Source organism: Homalodisca vitripennis, chromosome 4 (assembly GCF_021130785.1).
Source record: "Homalodisca vitripennis isolate AUS2020 chromosome 4, UT_GWSS_2.1, whole genome shotgun sequence".
NCBI classification, from domain to species: domain Eukaryota; kingdom Metazoa; phylum Arthropoda; class Insecta; order Hemiptera; family Cicadellidae; genus Homalodisca; species Homalodisca vitripennis.
The window spans coordinates 157,537,103-157,562,493 of NC_060210.1; the positions used below are offsets into that span (position 1 = coordinate 157,537,103).

Consider the following 25,391-nt stretch of genomic DNA (forward strand, 5'->3'; position numbering starts at 1 on the left):
AAAAAGCTTTGGGCAAGATGGTGAGTGGACACTGTTGTAAATATTTCAATAATAAAATAATATCAAAATTATATAGAAATCAAGTTTTATTGGTAATACAAGTAATTTTATAAGGATAAAACAACAAATCTATACATGTCGGAGAATGTTTTGCTTGGAAATGGTAATTTTAGAAAATTGTTTATTTGTAGCAATACTATTAAATATGAATGTGGAGTTTAGCTCCAGTTCACTTTAGTCTTAGTGCAGCATCTGAAATATGATGCTGTCACAGACTGGGCTTCTGGATTTTGTAGTCATAATATTCCTTTTAAAATATTTTAAAAAGTCAACTCAAAATGATGAGAAAGCTCTTTAAATTATTTTATTTTTTATTTATTTATTATTAATTATTATTATTAAAAATGAACTCTTTATATTATTTTGACATTAGACATACCTAACTATGAAATATAGGTGAAAAGATATACTCATTGGCTCATTAGTTACATTATAATGTTTCAGACACAACTCCAAAGCACAACGTAGCAACACAATTTTCTACACTTAGTGTAGCTATGGTGGGAAGGGTTGATTCAATTTGAATGTTGAGTTTAGCTCCAGTTTACCTTCCTCTTAATGCAGCATCTGAAATCTGACACTATCACTGACTTGACTTCTGGAATCTGGAGTCATAGTCGTCTGAAGAGAACCAAACAAAGTCACCAATGAAGAAGCTCAAAATGAACTCTATATCGTTTGGCCATCAGAGACACCTCGACTATAGTGTAATCTAGGTGAAGAGGTATTCTCATTGTCTATCCAATTGTGCACCTGATTCCAGAACATGACTCCAGATTTCAAGAGTCAAGTGAACAAAAATAAATAGCTAAAACACCAGTCCGATATGTGAACATAGCAATCCAGGCATCTCAACTTTCCTAACATTATTTTAGCAAGTTCAAAGCTGCAATTAAGATGAAGAATGGAAATGAGTGCTACATTTTAAAGTGTTAAGAACGTTGTTTGTAAGGCTATAAACAAGATGTAGGTTATTTTTCATGGATGAGGCTGTATCATAACGTAGTGATATTGCCAGTTCTATTTTTAAAAACTATAAAATAAAAAGATTGTGTAAAAAAACTAAAAGGTACAGTAACCAGAGGGTAACATTAGTTATCTACTTCATATGTAGATAAATTGTGTTGTAAAGTGTATGGGGTTGATCCAACCATGAAGTTGTGTAACTACTTTTGGGAATGTAAAAACTAAATAAAAAATAAAGTTCACACCTCAATAACTGTTAAAAAAAATGCAAGCAGTGGTGTATTGGGCTTTGACGTATAGTGTTAAATTGGTCCAAAATATTTCTGTAGATGGGAAACATGGACCGATCAAACAAGTTTCCCTGACTTATGACACCTCAAAGTTACTGTGACTAGAGATCTGAAATTATCATCAGTTACAGGAAATGACTTAAAGAGGTTGTAGGTTGGCTGAAATTTGATTAGCGGTTTTATTCAATTTTACTCAGCAAACCATGGCCTTGTCACTAATATGGAAGTGAACTGGTTTTCAACCCTGATTATATTGTTGAGCAACTTTATGGTGTGCTACATGGTGTGCTACCTCCAACTGATCTTCTGAATGGCTTGGAAGAAGAACATCCAAATTCAAATTGTTTTTTTTTTTAGAGGAAACACTGTATTTGTTGTCAACGAATATTTTGGGTGGAGGTACCAATCAACTCATGCTTCTTCAAATTAAAAGCAACTTGAAAAGATGGAGATTAGTATCCCAGTTGGTATGGTTTTGTGAGTGAAACATTCTCAAAGCAACAGCAATATATCTTTTCAGTGATTGAAGGCTTTGGATAGTAAGGTAAACTTTTTAGTATGTTTGATACAAAGTTCCAGACTCATATTGTCAAACTGTCCAGGCTTGAAATAACCACCACAGTCAGTGGTAAGATGTGATGGGAGCCCAAAATAGCAAACAGTCCTTTCTGCAAAAGGTTCACTGTACTTGGAACAGGAGCATTTTTGGTTGGCAAAATCACCATTTACTTTGAAAAAGCTCAAACAATTACCATTGTTAGACAATCAGACCAATCCTACTTATGGTCAATGAAGCTTGACCAGTTAAACTTCGAATTATCCGAAGTAAGCCTCTAAAGTGTAAATCACTCTTACAGTATATTTCATAAAACAAAACAAAACTTATTACATATGTAATGATAGATGTACAGCCTTGTTTATTAACCCAAAAGTAGAAAGTTATGGTATTCTTGAACAGTGCAGCAACAATGGAAGAGTTCGCTTTGTGGCAAGCGTTCGATGATGCATTGGACACTTATTGTTTTCTACCCGAAGAGGATGGTGAAGCAGAGTATGTGGACTTGCTGCTTAACCCTGAGAGATACACTGGCTACCGAGGCAATTCTGCTCAACGCATTTGGCATAGTATATACAAGGAGAACTGCTTCAGGTAAGATTTTAAAGTTATGTCAACGTTAATAAAACGTAATGGTATAACGTATAATGGTTAGTTTCAAACATAATTGATGCATTATTTAATTCATGTATGATAAGAACATTTATTTCAATATATTTTGGATACTCCTATTTAAAGTTTTAGTAGTAACTGACTAGATATCTTAGGTATTGAAGGTACTATGCATTTTACTGTATATTTGGATTTATTGCAGAACTGCACGCTCATCTCAATAACTTTATTATCGTAAACATGCTAATGGTTTTGATCACAGTGTGACCATTATAACAATGATGTATAAGGTTACTCAGCCTCATGACGTCATCAACAGTGATCAGAACACACAGATACAAAACATACAATGACAGATAAACAAAACACATCATCGTGAAACAATATTGCCTATCTAGCAAGGAAGTAAATTTACAACAATATCTATTATTATTCTACTAGAGTATCATTGTAAACAATATATGTACAGAAGTAATTATGAGTTGAAAAATTAGTGTTTTAACTGAATAACCTCGCTTTACTTGATTGTTTCCAGCTCATATATTTAAAGTGTATTTTGGCGGTATTTGTATGAAACCAATACAATTTTTATTTATTCTGCATAATTGCACATCAAATAGAGTCCATACTGTTTTAAAAATTGAAACTAAAAGTATATTGTTCAGGAACAATATACAAGTTTATATAATTTGTTTTATACAGTTGTGTAAATTTGTAATACATTGTCAAGGTTTAAAAATTAATTTAATTACACTTAAATCCTCCCTCAATCATGAAAAGTAAAAATCATAAAATGAGTAAAGTGAAATGCAAATAAAATAATCTTCCAAATCGTTTTTACAATTTTGTTTGATGAATTAAGTAATTTGGGTAACCACTTAAAATTATATTTTGGGTAACCATATGCTGTTGTAAAACATATCCAGGATATGTCGGCTTATGTTTACACAATTCAAGTCTTGACTTATCAAGTAAGATATCCCCTTTCATACTTCATATATAAAAACCAAAAAAGTCAAAACGTTTAATTTAAAAAATTCTTTTTACCAAATCAATATTATTCAATTCAAGCATAATCATTGCTTTTTTGATAAAATTAAGAGTATTGTTCAGATTTTGCTTTGATGAAAATCCATAAAAACATATACCAAACATACTATTACACTGAATATGTACAAAATAAGCAATTTTCAGATTTTCTAAATTAATAATTTGCCTTTTAATAAATTCCAGGAAAAACCTTTTTACAAGGTTTTCCCTTCCTCTTAAATGAACCAAGACCTCGTGGTTAAATAGTGCAGCCTCTCCCATAGGCAGTGGTAATGTTTATTTACTACAGCTAACTTCCTGTTAATCGAATTGATAACCTCGTGGTCAAATAGTGCAGCCTCTCTCCTAGGCAGTAGTAAAGTTTATTTTCTATAGGTACCTCCCAATTAGTTAAAGCCATGACCTTGTGATTAAATGGTAGCCTTACTACTAGACAGTGGTAATGTCTATTTCATATAGCTACATCCTTATTAGTCGAGCCCATGACCTTGTGGTTAAATAGTGCAGGCTTACTCCTAAACAGTGGTAATGTCTATTTCCTACAACTACCTCCCTGTTAGTCTAACCCATGACCTTGTGGTTAAATAGTAGCCTTACTCCTAGACAGTGGTAATGTCTATTTCCTACATTTACCTCCTAGTTAATGGAACTCTTGACCACGTGGTTGAATAGTACAGCCTCCCTCCTTGGCAGTGGTAATGTCTATTTCATACAGCTATCTCCCCAGTTAATGGAACTCTTGACCTCATGGTTAAATAGTGCAGCCTCCCTCCTTGGCAGTGGTAATGTCTATTTCATACAGCTATCTCCCCAGTTAATGGAACTCTTGACCTCATGGTTAAATAGTGCAGCCTCCCTCCTTGGCAGTGGTAATGTCTATTTCATACAGCTATCTCCCCAGTTAATGGAACTCTTGACCTCATGGTTAAATAGTGCAGCCTCCCTCCTTGGCAGTGGTAATGTCTATTTCATACAGCTATCTCCCAGTTAATGGAACTCTTGACCTCATGGTTAAATAGTGCAGCCCTCCCTTCCTTGGCAGTGGTAATGTCTATTTCATACAGCTATCTCCCCAGTTTAATGGAACTCTTGACCTCATGGTTAAATAGTGCAGCCTCCCTCCTTTGGCAGTGGTAAATGTCTATTTTCAGCTAAATCCCACAGTTAATGGAATTCTTGACCTATGGTTAAATAACACATGATCTATGTTAGTCGAACACATGATCTTGTGATTAAATATTCTTACTCCTAGACAATGGTAATGTCTATTTCCTACAACTAACTCTATGTTAGTCGAACACATGACCTTGTGATTAACCCTCCAGCTGGTATGAAACGAATTTTCGTCCCCAAAGGCCCGTCCGATTTGGCAACGACGAATATTCGTCGCCAAAGTAGACATGTACAGTTTATTGAAATTTTAGGCAATTAAGGTCATATAAATGATTTTTATTTTATATATTCTGGAACAGCATTAACTATAGTACCGATTTAACTGTTCTTAACTTCGATTATTGTCTTCTTTGTTTACCTTAAAACATCGTTCTCTATGGACAGCTGACGTGAGAACGTAATACGGGCCAACCACATTGTTGTGAAACTGTAAACAAGTGCCGGGTTTTGTGTTTGAGGTTACGAATCCAATTGTATTTGTGGAAATTGTATTTTATAGTGTTTTAGTGTTGCTATTGTTTGTTTTTTTTTTAGCTTTCTTAGGTTATAGTTTTAGTATGGGTGAAAAATTTAGAGACAGATAAATCTAGTGACGCTGAGTGAAAAAATGAAACTTTGTATATATTGCACATATGTAAATAAGGTAAGATTAAAATGTATTATTTTTAATTTTATTTATGTTTTATTCTGTCATAGGTACTTATATAAGTAAAAATGCAGTCATGCGATTATATTTACCCACGAAAAAAATAATATTTATTTAGAAATCTACGCATTTTTGAAAATAAGTAAATACCGTGATTTTTCATACAAAAACCCTGTAACACACAAACGTTTTGAGGTAAAAGTTACAATAATTATATATATTTTTGGAATCAGGACAAAATTTTGAATAAGTTATACGTTTACAGTTTTGATGTAAAGCTTATTGCTAAAGCAGTTACACAACGGAATAATTTACAAAAATAATGTCCAAAAAATGTTTTCTTACATTTTGTAAAAAAGAACAAAAATGTGTTTCCATGGAAAACAATAAGATATTGTTATTATCATGCTCTCCATATAGTTGTGAATACATTGACATAAATATAATAGTTTATATTTGGACTAACAGTTATGAAATGTTGATACATTATAAGAAAACGTCTGCAAGGCTGTTAAAGATAGTCGCCAGTACAGAGTGACACCATTGCCAGTTTCTAGGGTTAAATAGTAGCCTTACTCCTAGACAGTGGGTAATGTCTATTTTCCTATGTTAGTCGAATCCATGACCTTGTGGTTAAATAGAGCAGCCTCTCTCCTTGGCAGTGGGTAATGTCTATTTCCTATAGCTACCTCCCTGTTAGTTGAATCCATGACCTTGTGGTTAAATAGAGCAGCCTCCCTCTTTGGCAGTGGTAATGTCTATTTCCTACAGCTATATCCCTGTTAGTCGAATCCATGACCTTGTGGTTAAATAGAGCAGCCTCCCTCCTTGGCAGTGGTAATGTCTATTTCCTACAGCTATCTCCCTGTTAGTCGAATCCATGACCTTGTGGTTAAATAGAGCAGCCTCCCTCCTTGGCAGTGGTAATGTCTATTTCCTACAGCTACCTCCCATGTTAGTCGAATCCATGACCTTGTGGTTAAATAGAGCAGCCTCTCTCCTTGGCAATGGTAATGTCTATTTCCTATAGCTACCTCCCTGTTTAGTCGAATCCATGACCTTGTGGTTAAATAGAGCACCTCCCTCCTTGGCAGTGGTAATGTCTATTTCCTATAGCTACCTCCCAGTTTAGTCCGAATAAATAGAGCAGCCTCCTAGCATTGGTAAAGCATAGCTACCTCCCTGTAAGTTACCTTGTGGTTAAATAGAGCAGCCTCCCTCCTTGGCAGTGGTAATGTCTATTTCCTATAGCTACCTCCCTGTTAGTCGAATCCATGACCTTGTGGTTAAATAGAGCAGCCTCCCTCCTTGGCAGTGGTAATGTCTATTTCCTATAGCTACCTCCCTGTTAGTCGAATCCATGACCTTGTGGTTAAATAGAGCAGCCTCCCTCCTTGGCAGTGGTAATGTCTATTTCCTATAGCTACCTCCCTGTTAATCGAACAAATGACCTTGTGATTAAATAGTATCCTTACTCTTAGACAGTGGTAATGTCCTACACACATCTTCTGGTTAATCAAACCCATGACCTTGTAGAGAAATAATGCTGTCTCATTTCTAGGCAGTGTTAATGTCTAATTCCTACTTGTACCTCCCTGTTAATGGAACTCTTGACCTTGTGGTTAAACAGTTCTGCCTCAATATTAGATAGTATTAATATCTATTTTCTACAGGTAGTTTTTCAAACTGTAATAAAATATTTTCTTTAACTTAGCTATCTGTAAAACCACTAAGATTGGTAATATATTATTTTGTTACAAATATTTATTTATGTTTTTAAAGGATTATAGAGTAGATCTCTAAATCTGTAATTTTGTAATATAAGTTCTATTAAATAAAGCAATTATTAACATCATTTGAATATTCTTATAGGCCTGAACACAGCTTTGATTACTACATTCAGTCTTCAAAATTAAATGGTAAGTTTATTATTATAATGCATGATGTAAATTGTTAATATTTGGGTTCGGCTGTTACAGTGTACACATGCACGGGCACGCGCGCTCACACACCTACATGCACACACTGAAAATGTTTGCCTTAAACATTTTTTTCCTTATGCATCCAACAAGTGTAATTAGTTTTTATTATGCCCTGTTCCTACCAGTGATAATATTGGTCTAGATGTTACTAATCAATACAGTTTGATTGGAAAATATGGTCATAGTTTGTACTAATTGGTTTCCTGTTTTTAAATTAGTTCACTTCTTTTGCATTATAAAAGATAAGGTACAAAGCCATCTACATTTGCTATCAGTGACACTATCGTTCAGGTGTATTTACTTCATATACAGGGTGTCCCATGAATGACCCAACAAACTTCTCAGGTGGTTGGTTTCCTCTAATCAAAATAATGAAAAAAACCAGTCCCCTGTTTGCCACAAATCAGGTCTTTTATGGTAAATGTTAAAAAAACGGCACGATCACAAAACAGCACTAGCAAAAACTATTACTGCACAGGGACAGAACACGTCAGGTCAACGCAACAGGCGGCACTGAGCTGGCAAAGAGCAGGGCTACAAGAGCAAAGCGGCGAGAATTTGTACTACGCAAGCTCCGCCTACGGCAGAGCTATTCCAGGAACTTTTGGGTACCCCCTCCTATATCTGGAAACGCTTTGTTAGCGAACTACGGCTAGTGAAAGATTTCGCCAGATTTCCTTGAAAATGAGAGAAATAAAGCGAAACTACAAAGAACGTTCATTTAATAAACATATACTTCAATTTCTGTCTTATTATTCGTACGCGTTGATTTTATTAAATATTAATTTTTTAACCTTTTTGTTTATTTTATATTATTGTCCTATTTAATCTCATTCTCTTCAGAATCAAATTCTGTACAAGTTTTGGTTAAAAAATTTGCGTGTTTATCACCTATTTATGAAGTTAATGTACTTCAAATCTAAACAAAGAATGTTTTTCGAGACCAAACTATGTATATTTTTGTCTGGTATCTTGGATATGGGTGATCTTACAGGTCCGGGTCATATTTTATTAAATTTTTCAGTTCATTTGACATGAAATCCAATAAATGTAACACCTAACTTTATGCCATAAAAACACCAGTTTCACATCATTTCCGTCCTTTCCCTAAAAATCTGGTTTAATTTTTCGCTGCCCGTAGTTTGCTAACAAAGTGTTTCCGGACATATGTTTATATGAACATTTTTCATTATTTTGATGGGAGGAAACCACCTAAGAAGTTTGTTGGGTTACTCGTGGGACACCCTGTATACTGTAATTTCTTTATCTTTTTAACAGCATTATATTGAGTTAAAGAAATATTGTTTTTTTATTTTTTCTGCCATGGCAGCATTTTTTAAAATAATAGCTATATACTTTGTCTCTTCATATAAATTGACTTGCAATATAAAGTTCTGTACGTGACATAATCATATTCAGTTTGTGTACCAAATGCCATAAAATCAATACCTGTTATAATTTTCTAAATTATTTTAATTAAATAACAACTTAAGCTGTATTGGGAAAGTAAGACTTTAAGTTGGACAGTTACATTTGTTGATGAATATATATTTTCTTTCAAAGAAAAACTCATTGCCATGAAAATAAAATGAAGATTCCTCCATTACTTATGACTTCAAGCATTATGCAGTGCTTCATGAGTCCACCATTCATAACATTATTGTATAATTTTTAACAAGTCTATGGTTTTTTTTTCTTTTCCAGGAATGTGCTTGGAGAAACGTGTATTTTACAGAGTAATATCAGGACTTCATACTAGCATAAACATACATTTATCTGCAAAATATCTATTATCTGGTAAGTATAACACAAGTGTTTAATGATAACACAAGTGTTACATCCCACTTTTCTGTACAATTTGCATCCCTCTTTTGTACAAGGGCAGGCTGAAAAGCAGTGCACACATGCTTATAGAAACGAAAAGAAATAGCGAGATCAAGTGAAAAGTAAAGTAAAGTACAATTTGTAAGCTTCAAAATAATTCATTTATTTTTCAACGTAGTCACCATTAAAACTAACACATTTTTTTTATTTTGTCACTGAAAAATTCTTCAGATTTTTCTTGAATCCAGGACGCAATAGCTGCTTTCACCACATCATCTGAAGTGTAATGAGTACCCTTGAGATATCTTTATTACAGGGGAAAAAAAATCACAGGAAGCTAGATCGGGGGAATAGGGAGGGTGTGGAATTGGTTCAAACTTCAGCTTTCTTATTGCCTTTTCAGTTGCGCGTGAAGTGTGTGGACAAGCGTTATCGTGTTGCAAGATTATTGGCTCGAGCCTGCCTCTAAAATGATAAACTAGAGGTGTTTTAGTGTCTATGTATTGAGACGAATTTACCGTCGCGCCTTGTTCCAGATAATCGGTAACATAAACTTGGGCATACCAAAACATAGTCAAAAGTTTTTTTTCGCGGATGGTTGTGTTTTGAACTTTTTCATCACAGGAGAACCCAAATTTCAATATTTAGTGTTTTGTCTTTTCTCTTCTGGATCATAATGTGCACCCATGACTCATCCCCCGTAACGATATTCAAAAGAAAGTCATCTCCTTCGTCATGGCAGCCCTGCAAAAGTTGCTAACAGCATTCCATTCTACGCTGTGTATTCTCATCTGTTAAACGGGTGTGCTACCGTTTACAGATTTTCTGGTGTCCTAATATTGTTGAATAATGAAACCAACACGTTCCTTAGATATTCCTAAAAGGTTTGCGATACGCTGTTGGGTGATTCGCTGATTACTTTGAATCAAATCATCAACAAGTTTGTGATGCTTGTCGTCTGTGGGAGTGATTGAACGTACACTGCATGTTCCATCAACAATTATGGCTTTTCCAGGCTCACAACCACGAAATGTTATCATCCATCGATAACAGTCGATCTATCAACAGCATCGTCACCGTAAACACTCTTTAAACAACGATGATTTCAGTAGAGTTCACTTTTTCAGTAGTTACAAATTCAATAACAGCACGTTGTTTACATCTAATTGATATAGCATTTGAATCCCTCTGCATGGTTATGGTGCTAAAAATACAATTGATTGACGTAAGGTTTTCAAAATGCATATACGTGTAAAGGAGAAATGGTACTTTCGAATGCCACCAAGCGCACTTCTAGCTCATTTCAGTCATGTTTTACAAACATGTGTGCATTACTTTTCAGCCTACCCTCGTATTTTCCATATATTTATATGGATTTTATCTAGAAAAGATTTATCTACTTATAAAGTGTTTAATTCTATACACGATGTTCAATACAAAAACTGTTAATGTGACAATATATTTTTAAATTTTTCATAAATTGGCATCCGGATATTAGCTGTGAAAGTGTTAATTTTTATATAAATTTTTAAACTACATTAGAATATACAGTATAAAGAAAAAGCAACATTTTCCATTATTTCTATACACATATTTATTGTATAAACAGGAATTATGATTTTTATTTACTTCCATATTATACAAAACCAAAAGAAAAAGGTTTCTCTGTTATTGTATCTTGGTAGCTATCCTTGTTTCCTTTAATAATGTAGGTAGTAGTATTTTAATATGAAATCATGTTTAAAATGAAGATCATTGTATTTTTATGTTTTTATTTCATGTTCAGATATAGGCATGATGAATGGAGGAGGAAAATGGGGTCCAAATATTGACGAGTTCTACAGGCGCTTTAGTCCGGAAACAACAAACGGAGAAGGTCCTGAGTGGATACGAAATCTGTATTTTGTGTACTTGTTGGAGATGAGAGCACTGGCCAAGGCTGCTCCGTACCTGGAACAGGAGGAGTATTTCACGGGCCGCCATGACGATGATAGTGACACAAAGGATGCAGTGAACAATCTACTCTATGTTATCAAGTAGGTACTTGACAACTGAAACATCTATTCAGGTTGTACTGTTGTATGAATGAACTAACGCTTACATTCCAATGTATATGTACAGAAATTAGAAACTATGTACTTATTTACAAAAAAATACTTAAAAATGTCACTCATATAAAAGAATACTGTTAACCTGTAGACAATGATTTGATGTAAACAAATAATATTATTTATCCAGTTAATTTGGCGCTAAAATCTAGAAACAGCTGTTCATACCATTAAATATTGCCTCATTAGATTTCAGCAAATTCCAGAATAACACAATAAACACTATATAAAAAAACAAGTTATTTCTTTACGAAGAACATCTAAAACAGACAGCTGCAAACATAAGCCCTAACTTAGCGCACTATTATAAATTGAATTACAAACTGAAATGACACAATTGCTATTATCAACAATAGCAATTGTTGATAATAGCATAGTATATACCTTGCCTTTCTTATGATATATAGTGTTATTTACTTTTGATAAGAATAACATTTGTACAGCTGTTTATTTTCCGTGGTCAGTGCTGCTGGCCTTCCGACTGTTGGACTTTTATGTAGACTGGCTCTACTGGCCATCCAATCGCCGGGGACTACTGCTGCAAAAATTAATAAGAGATGACGTATGAAATGGAGGTGGCCAGTACAGATGGCCATCCTACTTTAGAGTGCAGCCTGTAAATACTGCACCTGATCACAAAGGGTTTAATACAAGCTGCTTACTCAATAGCTGCTTACACGGCTGTTAATATGGCAGTGCAATATTGCCATGGCAATGACCTTGTTGTAAACGAGACAAAAACAAAACAGCTATTCTTTGGAAGACACAAAGATACTGTAGGAGGACTGCCTGAACTGGAGGAAATCAGCACTTCAAAGTATCTCGGAGTGACAATAGATGACTCTCTGATGTGGACACACCACATTGACAACCTCTGTAAAAGGCTTAGCGCAGGACTGTACGTGATCCGCAGGATGAAACATATCAGTGACCTAGGAACAGCTAAAACTGCATACTATGCTCTCTACGAATCACATCTTCGATACGGTATAGCAGTCTGGGGAGGTACCACACTAGGCAACCTGCAACGGGTCCTAATACACCAAAAGAGAGCAATTCGGATCCTTGCAAGCCTACGCACAAGAGAATCATGCAGGCAAACCTTTCAAGAACTGAAGATTCTCACTGTGGTTAACCTATACACCTTAGAAGCTGTGACCTACGTACACCTGAAATCACCCGATGAAGTGATGACTGGAGCACAGCAACATGACTACAACACTCGGCATGCTGCAAACTACCATCTTCCAGCTCACCGCCTAGCGTCCACGGAGAAGAAGCCAACGTATGTCGGAGCAAAGCTGTGGAACGCCCTCCCACTAGAACTGAAGAGGAGAGACCGACTGCAGTTTGGACACAAACTAAAACTCTGGCTTCAAGACCATCCATTTTACACAATAAATGAATTTTTAAACAGAACTTTCTAACCTGCTGTAAGAAAATAAAATCTGACGACTGTACTGTTCTCTAAGAATATGTTCAATAAAGAATAATAATAAAAATAATAATAAATACATTAATTTCTTTAAGATTATATATATTAGGGAAATTATGTCTATTACTTTCCCCTTGAACCATTCTGAAATATTTTTTGGAACACTTTTCATATTTTGCCTATTATGCATGCACATGGATTCTACAGAATGAAATTCGAAAATATAGTTTGTTCCACAAAGACAAAATGCATTACTTTTTACTCTCATAATTTTTTTATATTAATTTATTGTTCTATTTTAAATCATCACATTTGAGTTATATAAGTTATACATATATGTGTTTTGAATGATATTGTGTCAGAGATTATATTAATTACTATAGTTAATTTTTTATGAATTTTTATCTAATACCTTGCAGGATTATATAAATAAATTAGCTAAAGAACATTAATTTCTAAACTAATATTTTGAACAATTGATCAATGTAGTTACCATAGTAATACACATTTAAAAAATCATTCTAAATTCGAATTTGAGTCAGTAAACACCCCATTCAATATTCTGTCTCTTTAAACTAAAATTTGAAAAAAAACCACCTGTGCTTGTAAATAGTGAGAAGTATCCACATTTGTATATCCACACTTCTTCTGCAAGAAGTGCTGAAATCTGCAGTGACGAACGAACATTCAAAGTATACACACTTGTACGTCCGCACTTCTCCCTCTGCAAGAAGTGCCAAAATCTGTAGCGACGAATTTCCAAAGTATACACACTTGTACGTCCGCACTTCTCCCTCTGCAAGAAGTGCCAAAATCTGTAGCGACGAATTTCCAAAGTATACACACTTGTACGTCCGCACTTCTCCCTCTGCAAGAAGTGCCAAAATCTGTAGTGACGAATTTCCAAAGTATACACACTTGTACGTCCGCACTTCTCCCTCTGCAAGAAGTGCCAAAATCTGTAGCGACGAATTTCCAAAGTATACACACTTGTACGTCCGCACTTCTCCTTCTGCAAGAAGTGCCAAAATCTGTAGCGACGAATTTCCAAAGTATACACACTTGTACGTCCGCACTTCTCCCTCTGCAAGAAGTGCCAAAATCTAGCAACGAATTTCCAAAGTATACACACTTGTACGTCCGCACTTCTCCCTCTGCAAGAAGTGCCAAAATCTGTAGCGACGAATTTCCAAAGTATACACACTTGTACGTCCGCACTTCTCCCTCTGCAAGAAGTGCCAAAATCTGTAGTGACGAATTTCCAAAGTATACACACTTGTACGTCCGCACTTCTCCCTCTGCAAGAAGTGCCAAAATCTGTAGTGACGAATTTCCAAAGTATACACACTTGTACGTCCGCACTTCTCCCTCTGCAAGAAGTGCCAAAATCTGTAGCGACGAATTTCCAAAGTATACACACTTGTACGTCCGTACGTCTCCCTCTGCGAGAAGTGCTGAAATCTGCAGTGACAACATCTAAATATCCAGACTTGTAAGTCCGCACTTCTCCCTGTGCGAGAAGTGCTTAAATCTCCTGCAACTAACACCAAAGTATCCACACTTTTTTTTGTACACTTCTACACCTGTGAGAAATGCGGAAATCTGCAGTGACAAACTTCCGAACTATCCACACTTCCTACATCTGCTATAAATGTGGAAATCTACAGTAATGTATATCCAAATTCTCCGTACTTCTACTTCCAGACTTCATTTTTTAGTTATATGCTTCAAAAATATCTGTCTGAGAGTTGTTTCAAACCTTTATTTGACACAAAAGTGAAGGGTAACAAAGGGTAGATTTTTCAACTTGGTATTGTAAGAATTATGTTTGAATATAAATGAGTAATAAAATTAGCAGTATTTCTTTTTTAATTATGTTCTCAAACTTAGATCATAAAACTTAAAAACTTGTCACATTCACAGTGATGGTATATTTGGCTACAAATATCCTTTAATAAATTGAGTATTAATATGTAGGAGTGAATAGAAAGAACTTGATTACTGGATTGATTACAAGAATAATTTCTAAATTAATATTGTTTTACATTTTGCCATATCAATTCAGCACTGGAGACAAGCTGATTAGGATTTAGTAGCTACAAGTCATAGTTTAAAAGCTATATTCATGTTTTGTTAATTGTATTGCATGATCATAGCTCCAAATAAGGAAATAAATAGGACTCAATCTTTAAAAAAGAAACTAAATTCTTTTACTAAGCTGTAGAAAGTTCATCAATCAGATCCGAAAAGGAATTTCCTTTGCATAATCTCGATTTCAACAATCTGTAACCTCGATCTCTATTCCAGACAATTGTACCACTCATGATGACTTTAGACAAAGATCTATAAATCGTTTCACAAGACGTTTTTGTTGAAAAATCAAAATGCGTTACTAAGTTTCTCTTCCTTTTTGAATCACATTGGTTATATGTTAAGAAAACATCTGCCGTCTATGAGAACAACAGAAATTGAAATACTTTCTTGATCTACAGCCTCTATTTTCATGAAAATAACAAGCTTAGTTTTATGAGTAATTATCCAAATATTTTTGTGATCAGGTGCATTTTGTTGATGTTCAGTTTACTTCAGTAGAATCATTGGCTGGCTGCAGAACTCTAATAATTATGGTTAAGAAAAGTGAAAGTGAAAAGGAATGACAGGATATTCGGATGATTATAGTTGGGGTTAGGGGCCACCTCTTGTCGAGATCCCATAAGGAGGGATAGTGGGCATACTATGTCTTAGTCACATCACCTTGGAACAAAGCCTCCAACCAAAGCATGAAAGGGTCAGTACTCCCTCATAACCAGGCTAGCAACAGCCTTTAACACTAAGGGAGCTCCACTCATTCCAACAATCAACCTCTGTAATAAGACTATACCTATAGATCCACCCTTCCACACCAATAGCTCAACATTTGCGATTAGTGATATGCCACTCCTGGACATCCAGTGTAGTTTCAACTGAAAGTTATTAATTATTCAGAAGCAAACTCTCTGGCAGTTGTTTTAATAGTTTCAATGCATACAAACCTAAGAATAAAGTAAAATGAGCCAACAAATTAAATAAGCCCTAATATAGCTTTTGAAACTACTAAGATGAGTAATAAAAGATAGAGTATAGATTTTACCTTTACTTTTATCTACTCATTTATTTAAAGAAATGTTAAATGAGATTTTTAAATATAGGCTATTTATTTAAACAAAAATGCAATAGTTGTAGTCATATTGTTACGTCAGTAAATCTACCTATCTGGAATACATAGCAAAACAGGACAATGCAGGAAAATTTCCAAATGTTAGTTTATTTGATACTATACAACTACACTATACAACAACAAGTAATTAAACCTAACCAACCTAGTAAGTTGAAGTATTTAGTACTTCAATAGTTCTAAATTTATAAATTCTGTAAAGAGTCTGAGGTGATAATTGCAAGATTACTCTTTTAATTGAATTTGGCCAAAAATAAGATAGTACTATCAATACAAAATGTTCAAAATTGGAAACACCTGTAATTCTTTGTCACTCAACTGTACACCAAACATTACTATCATAGAACGTGTTTCTAGATTGCAGGAGTCAAACCTGTCACAGCGTCAGATTCCAGACTGCACTAAGAGGAAGATGAATTGGATCTAAACTCATTATTACAGCTAAACTCAGCTGAAATTAAAACAGCAGATTGTTGATGTTCACAAGCAGTGCTGTCACATAATGACAGTGAACTATCTTATTTATTAATCAACCAATTTGCTTAAACTTGGTATAGTTAAATTTTTAAATACATTATCTAAATAAAATCAAATTGCTATAACATTTTGTAATTTTTAAGATTTTACGCTTAAAGATTTTAAGAAGCAACCATTTTGAAAATAAAGCTTATAACAAATGTATATTTTTTTGATAATTAGGTATTTGGATTATGCAGCTATATACCAAATTTCGGCTTATTAGAACAGTTTGTTCTTAAACTAAAAATAGTGAAGTGGAAAAAAGCATTAATACAACGCATTTGTTATATACAATTTTCCTTGTATATATACACACACACACACACACACACACACAGGGTATTCACAAAAGGGTGTCACAAACTTCTGTGGCTGATAGTACTCATCATTTCAAACAAAAAATTTCACATAAACATAGGTTGTTGAGAAATGTCTAGTTTAGCCACTAGCCGCCATTTTGTAATTTTTAATAAAAAAATTATTATCTATAACTAGTTGAGGTAAAGAAATCAAATTTGGCTCATAGATTTAAACAGATAAGAGGAGATTTAAACAAAATAATTGTGTTATTATCTTTAATATTAACAAAATGGCGTCTGTTGAAAATTGTAAAAGTAAAATAACAAAAAAGCAATATAGTTATAAAAAATGTACTAGATACTAACTATTTGAATATTTTCATTATAATTCCAACGGTACTATTTCAATGAAATTCGTCAATGAACAAGCAAGCAGGACCACTTTAAAGATATGCTTGCACAATCCGGAAGCAGCAAACATTTTGTGTTTTGATAGGCATCTGTTGTTATAAAAGTTATACAAAATACCAACTATCTTTAAATTTTTCCAACAAAATCCGTTATGTATGGTACAAAAGTATAACGACTTGGCTTGTAGATATTAATATTTAGACATCCAAGACGATATAAAATATTTTTTTGATTAGTAAGCTCCAAGTGAATATTCAGTAAAATTTATTACTAGATTTTTAAACTATTAAATATTATCTGGTTTGTCTTAAATAAAAATCTCAGTTCTAAATAAAAATAATGAATTTATTTTAAACTTGGAAAATTAATAAATGTTTCAGAATTTTCATCACTCTATTTTCCACCAAGAATTGACAAACCGTTTAGTAAATTTAAAAGGTTCTTTGACAAGAAATAAAAATATTAATCAAATATATCAAACTAAAACTCAAAGCTCTCTTCTAATATAAAACAATAGAGTTTTCAAATAAAAATCAAATACCACTTGGAAATAACTAAAATAAAAATGTTCACTTCTAAGTTCACTCAAAATTCAAAATAAAAAATCAAACTTCTCTTTCCACTAGTTGTACCTTAACTTTCAAGTCTTTGCAATTCAGATACAACTCTCTCAAACAATAATTAATGTTCAATTAATTACCAATTAATAATTCACCATAAAATAGTTCCAATTAAATATTAATAAATTACTAAATTTCCAAATCTCAACTAAAGTTCAATTTTAATTCACTTTTCTTGCAAGTTAGAACCAAATGTAACTTGTATGATGCTATTTTGCTCTATTGTTCATCGAGAATCAGTTATGCAGATTGCTCTGTGGTTTCTATAAATTTAATATTTCCTATAAAAAAGACAACAAAATTAATTTAATATCAGATTTGGACCACTATTTCAATATAACGTACAATAAATTTGGTGCTTACCTCAAAATCCCTCACGGAAAAAAATTTAGAAACACGGCGCACTGAAATCAACTTAATTCACGATAAATTACCAAAAAAAGGGCGAAAATTATGAGCTGGCAGTTATATACTTCCCCTTCCCACCAAATCTGATGGACATCTGTGGTGTTCTCTCATTGGCCCAGACGTATCCAACTAGGAGAACAATAGCCTTCTCAGATCTAACGTAACTGCACAACAAGACAAGTTCTGATCAACTCAAGGCAGTGAACCGCCTTCCCAATAATTTAAAACTACCAGTACTAACTTGCCAAAGGATTAAATATTCGTTTTTATCCTAACTTCTCACAATCTAATTTAAAATTAAATCCCAATATTTCTTTTCCAAAATTTTCATTTAATTTAAGTTTTAATTAAAATAATAAACCAATGTAGCTTTAAAAACTCTACAAACAGATATGAAATATTTATAAGAAATTCATAGTCTATACAAAAACACATCTTAATTTTAAAATTCTGCAATACCTTTGTGGGATTTTATGTCATAAATTAAATATCACTGGAACCGTGACTTTCAAACATTTACACAAAACAAAAGATGATGCGACATAACTGGTAGCTAAACTACAGCCAGAGAGGGCAAATAACCAGCAGAGTGGTGGGTTAGTTGCCGACAGTTTCCTGCAGTAGCTGCCTTGCGTGTCACCTGAGAGGGTGTTGAATAGTTTCTTCAACTTTGAAACTTTTATACAAATCATCTGCATTTCATGTTTATAACATTCCAATCTACACTAATGTAAGTTTAATTTGTTTATAAAAATTAAAAGTTTTTATTGTAAGAAGCATTAAAAATACCCTTAATTTAAAAACTATATCTGACCTGTGGCTTAAATTAAATCAAAATTTAAATTTAAAAAACATCCTTATACAAACAAGTAGTTAATAATGACGTCAGTATATTTGTAATAGCTCAAAAAAGAGCCTACAATAAGGCAGATTCAAAACCCTTACATCAGCTTTTACCAGAGTGGTAGAGCGCAGCATTAATCCTTTCAATTTGTATGTCGCACCTCATCCACCATTGTAATATCACCATTCCACTTGTATTTTGGACAGAATTTGACATCGTCATTATGTCAGTTTTTATTCCGTTTTGGCCGGTCTGTGATGTCTTTGATTGGTGCTGCGATTGCACGGCAATATAAGAACTAATACTAAAAACTGAATAAAATCAATCGTCATCTACCGTTGTTTTTATAGTCAATGTGTTAACCTCATTTGAAGTTTTCTGGTAAAGTGAATGTAGTTACCAGGCACTTCATTTATTTCTGATTCCGAGGTTATTGCAGAGTCAGAGAACGATGAATCGATTAATAAAGAAAGTGAACATAGTGATGGTGACATCATCCTGCCAGCATTTAAAAATTTGTCAGGTGGTGATGAAGGCCTAGGCTCAACTCAAATAATGGAAGGTAGAGATATATTTGACATTTATTGGACTGTTTATGATGGACTTGATTTTTCACATTTTCCATATACTTTAGTAGGTGAGTATAAGGAACCTAATTAAAGTAAACCTGAGATTTCAAACATATTTAATTTATTTTTTATTGTTGAAATACTAATGAAAGTGTAGCTGAAACTAATATTATGCAGAAGAGAAATTAAAGAAGCAGGGACCACTAGATCTAGATCTATCTGCTCCACTTGGAAAAATGTTTCCTTAGAGAAAATAAATGCTCTCTTAAGTTTTACCTGAAAGTACTGAATCCAAAGCCTTTTATACTAGATTATTTTTCATCTGAATGGGAATTTCACCGACAATTTTTTGTAAATGAATTTAGGAGAGACAACATTTTTTAGAGATATACTATGGTTAAATACTAAACTTTGTAGTGTGTGTATTTTGTATGTCTAGGAACAATAAATAAGTATTAAGAATTTAAAAATAATTAAATTTAACCCTTTTAGTGCCAGAGATAAATCAAATCCATGTTGAAAAGTGCCGAGTAATTTTTATGTGACTATGCGAAAAGTGCCAGAGGGTTTTGGAAGAAAACGCAAGGTTTTAGAAAAAACTTTATATAAAAACTTATTTTTGATGATAAAAAGCTCCTTTTAAATTTTTTTTAAGTTAAATGAATTACGTATCCAAAATTATTTAATATTTAAACTTTTATATAATTTTTAAAATTAAAAAAATCACTTTTAAAACAGCAACATTTCCACGGAAACAAAATAAAAATCAAGTATGAGGTAAAATAACTATTATAAACAAAAAGTTATTTTAAAATTTAAATAATTTCATGATAAAGAGAATTTAAAAACATCCCAAATTCATGTGTAATAACCTAATATTGTATCATAAACAAAATTTATTCTTATAAATAGTTACTTGCTAGAGATTATTTTTACTAAAACGCAAGATTTCAGAAACAAATTCACTTAAAATTTATTTTTGATCATTAAAAGCTTCTTTTTAATTAGTTTGAAAGGTAAATGAATCTTCCATCAGAAAATATATAACAGTAAGATGTTTTTTAATTTAAAAAAATTAAAAAATCACTTTAGACAGTTACTTTTTGACGGAAACAAAATAAAAATTCAGTTTAAAGTAAAATAACTAATATAAGATGTTAGTTATATGGCATACAATTAACTGGTTATTGTATGCCATATAAATAAAGTTGTTTTGATTCATTGCAGAGTTTAGCATCATATCAACTAATATGGACTGTTTTGGCTATGACAAACTTTGCTTGTGTTCTAGATCATTCCCAGAACACTTCAATGAGTCCACAATGTTCTCTGGAGGAGCCCAGGCAGCTAAGCTGAAAGAAGAGTTTAGCTTACACTTCCGGAACATATCAGCTATTATGGATTGTGTTGGCTGTGATAAATGCAAACTATGGGGAAAACTGCAGGTACATATAATTTGATCATAGACTAAAATATTTACCAATTTTCATTAAATGGTTACCATTTGGTTTTACTTTAAAGGAATTATACTATATTTATTTATTTTTACCCTGAAAGGAATGCACATATCTCATATATATTTTTATATATACATCTGTCTCTTCTATAATAATACTTACCTTCAGTACGATTATTTCTCTTCTGTCTCCGTGCCTTATCCTGTTAACACAGGGTCGGTTTTCCTTATCATGTGTTGCCATGTAATTCGCTGCCTCATATTCTCAGGTTTGAGGCAGAGTCTTTTTGGACATTTGTCATCCAGATGGTTTGATGTCTTCCTCTTCCCCCCTTTTTTGTAGCCATGACAAGGTACTTTTTCACCATGTCATCATTGTGCCTTTGCGTTATGTGTCTGAACCATATGAGCCTTGATCTGATATTTTTCCAATTATGGGGGCAAATTTAAAGCTTTCTCTTATGTGTTCAGTCTTGAGTATGATTGTTTATGATACAAGTCAATTACCTCAGGTGGTTCATTGATTTGGATTATAAAATCTGATCAAAATACAGTTACTCTACAGCTGTTATTACATAGACCATACACAATCAGTTTGTTTATTTTGTAAGGAACCCCTTTTACAAATAGGGGAGTTGGGTTATTATAAATCCACATACAGATTAAAGTACCTACATACCTTACAAAACATAGTAGACTTAATGTTTTTCTCAAAATCACGTAAAAGTTAAAAAGTTTTATCAATACATTATTTAATAATATTGTTGTATTTGACATTCAGACATTTTTACAAATTTTGACTTTGCACTTTGTATATTTTTACAAAAATACATAATATATATATAAACATACATATATGGTCAAAGCACTATAAAATATACACTATCAAAATAATTAATGAAATAGCAATGTAAAAAACAAAAACAAAATTACTAAATTTATTGTAAAATACAACAAAATATAGCCAACAAATGGTAACCAAAAGCAAACTCTGAAGAAAAACAGAAACAACTCACCAAAAACGTAATGAAAACGACCCTTAACATAACAACTTTTTTTATCAGTTTATATCTTGTCTAGATGCAATATGCAAGGTCAGATTGCAATGCATTAATTATCAGTAATGCAATATGCATTACATGTAGTCAGAAATAAATATATACTAAAAGAAAAACCAAAAGTGCACCCAGAGCTTACTTCAACATGATTAATGTGATCTAGTGTTTGTTGTACGTACACATTTACATTAAAAATATTAATAAATAATTGAAATCAACATAATAAATAACTAGTTAAGAAAAGAGTAAAATATTATTTATAACAATATAATGATGTTAATAATCCCACTAATATTATAAATGCGAAAATTTGAATATTTGGATGTTTGGAAGTTTGTCCTCGAATTACGCTGAAACTGCTATACGGATTGTGTTGAAATTTGGCAACCAACTTTTTTACTTGAGCATACATAATATTCAATTAATTAGATTTTAATACAAATGAGATAATATACAAAATTTCATGAGATTTTAATTGACAATTGTTTTTGTGTTTCTAGTTATAGGGTGATAAGAAAGCAATACTATATTATCATAAGTCTTCATCGATGTTCAATACAATGCAATTGAACTTGTATAATTTTAAATTTTAATCTTAGATCCAAGGACTTGGAACTGCTCTGAAAATACTATTTTCTGGGAAATTTGATCATCCGTCTCCAGCTCCTTACAGCCTCGCCCATCTGGGGAAGAAACAGTTTCAGTTGGAGCGTAATGAAATTGTCGCTCTGTTTAATGCTTTCGGAAGGTAAGTGTCATTTTATTTTATACGTCATTGTCTAAAGGTTTGAGTTCCATTCTTTTCAGTCTTTATAATATTATAGTATCGGTTTTAAAATATAAAAATGATAGGAAACTCCTATTTTACCACCTTTCCAATAATTATTAATTTGCACAATTTTACATAAATAAACTATAATACATAAGACTTGGTAGAAGTGTATGTTTCTTTCTTTGATTGTACTAATTATTGTAAATTAGTTTTGATAAGAATGTATTTTCTTTAAGGTTATAGACTTAATTAATTTACTTTCAAATAAAATCTTATTTTATGTGGTCTGAGAAAATAAATTAAAATACATTTTAAATGAAATACCCACTCACACTATTTACAGCCAGAAAGAAAAGAAATACACAAACTTCTAATTTATAATATATAAAAACTTCATATGTACTACAAAGTACTAAATTTAAAGGGGAATTTAGCCATTTTTCTCACGTGGTGTTTCTATACCATCTAAATATAATGACCTTGAATTTTATATACTTAATTTAGTTGTTTTGTGTTTGTTATTTTTTGTTTTGTTAAGTAATATATGTTGTATTTAAGGAGACAAAGGTGTGCTCATAAGCTAGAAAAAAAACTGATTGACCATGTGCACACTAATTACTCAACTAATATGTGCTGTTTCTTGCAGCATTGAAGTATTTATTACTATTTTTGCTACAGTTAATTCTGTTTTTAATATTATGGTTTTTATAAAGTTAGTCTTTTATAGTGAAATACATTCAAGGGCTGTCCAGAAAAAATGCAATATTTTGTTATTACTGGAAAGCCAGCTTACCAATCACAATCAAACTTCCAACCATGTCTCCTTAAAAGTAGTCTCCATTGGACATGATGGACTTGTTCAAATGATCCTCTCACTTTGAGAAACAAGTTGCAAAGTTCGCCTTCAGGATCACTATTAGCTCCGCGCCACATTAATTTGACTTCTTCAAATTATTTGTAATCTGATTTCTTTGTGCAGAGATTTGAATTTTGGAAACAGGAGAAGTTGTGGTCACTTGTCATGGTTTCTTACAAGTTTTGCGCGATTTCACAGCACCGCTTCTTTTGATCTTTGACACAATATTGGACAAATTTCACAACCACTTGTTTCAAACTCAAATCCTCGGACATAATTTTGTCAACAATGCTTTTTGGTATGTCCAGTTTTTTTTTAAACTCGCAAACTGTTAAGCGATTGTTGGTAAAGGCCGACAAAAACTGGGTCGCTTACAACCAAATCTCAGCCATTTGTGAAATGTTGAACTACAAATTCTCAGAAGTCAGGGTCATGGCTTCCCCCTGAAAAGCTTGCTGGATCATTTGAGTGGTGTCCACCCACATTTTGCTGAGTATAAAAGAAATCTTGATTTGATAAAAAATATAAAAAAATATTGTTAACAAATACTCTATTTATCTGTGATGTTACATATGATAAATTAATAGTTTAGTAATTCTAAATAAGAATTACATTTTTTAATAAATCAACAGATGTAAGCTTTACTGCTCTAAAATGTTAAAATTTGTCCAATTTTATGCAAAAGTTTATATTTTAAGGCAAACTTCCTTGCTTCATCGGAGTATCAAGTATAATTTATATGTAATGTATAATTCTTGTTATAGTATAAGATCTCATAAGTAATTTGCATTGTTAGTTCTGTATAAATTTTATTTTAAAATATGACACAATGTAAAATCCTAATAACCTAAAAGTGCCCTTTTTTAGATTTTAAATATTTAAAGTATTCAATTTGTATCACCACACATTCATCTTTTAAGCTGATACAAATTCCATCCTTTTTAGATGAATAAAAGGATAAATAATGAGTGTTTCTTATATTTCAGATTATCGACGAGTATATATGAGTTGGAAAAGTTTCGTCAGTTGATGAGATAGCAAGGGACTTCTTAGGTTTATTGACAAGATATAGAGTAGTTTCTCGTAACTGTAATTATTTTATGTGTTATATTATTTCACATGTTTATTTATTTGTACATAAAAAATATATATAGTATTGTTGGTTTAGGGTAGATAATTTTTTTTTTCAAACAAAATGTGTACATAATTGATTTTATTTTATTGTATTGTTAATTTTATTGAAATATTGAATAAAAGGGTCTGTTATTAATGTGTATAAGTAAAGTAAAACACTGACACTACTAGTAATACTAGGCTGGTTATCAGTAATGCCCCACTAATGTAGTTCTGAGAGTGCTTTTATTTTATTGGATTGTAATAATGTAATTTTGAGAAACAGTATTATTTTACAGAAATACTTGAACGGGTATTTAAATGGTCCTCTAACAGGATTTACAATGTCATTTTGGCCTCTAAAACATAATTTATTAAGCCTAACATAAATAGGCCTAGATAAAAGTGCTCCTCGTGTTATAGAATTAAAAATTTTACATAGATTTATTTTAAGTATGTAATTACATATTTATTTAACTATATAGTTAAGCCTCTGTAACACATAAAATTTATAAGACGCAAAGGAGGTTCTTGCACAAATGTAAGAAAT

The 25,391-nt window shown here is 32.5% G+C and overlaps 1 protein-coding gene across 1 annotated transcript in view; it reads left to right on the plus strand.

The window, feature by feature from the left end:
* The window catches only part of LOC124360397 (ero1-like protein), a 50,809-nt gene extending 25,807 nt beyond the window's left edge, over nt 1-25,002 (plus strand). The window contains exons 6-12 of the mRNA XM_046814000.1: nt 2,275-2,466; nt 7,226-7,272; nt 9,040-9,132; nt 10,946-11,195; nt 20,878-21,031; nt 22,700-22,848; nt 24,715-25,002. Coding sequence (XP_046669956.1) covers nt 2,275-2,466; nt 7,226-7,272; nt 9,040-9,132; nt 10,946-11,195; nt 20,878-21,031; nt 22,700-22,848; nt 24,715-24,766 — 937 coding nt within the window. The 3' untranslated portion in view covers nt 24,767-25,002. The remainder of the gene's footprint in view (nt 1-2,274; nt 2,467-7,225; nt 7,273-9,039; nt 9,133-10,945; nt 11,196-20,877; nt 21,032-22,699; nt 22,849-24,714) is intronic.
* Nucleotides 25,003-25,391: the final 389 nt, after the last annotated feature.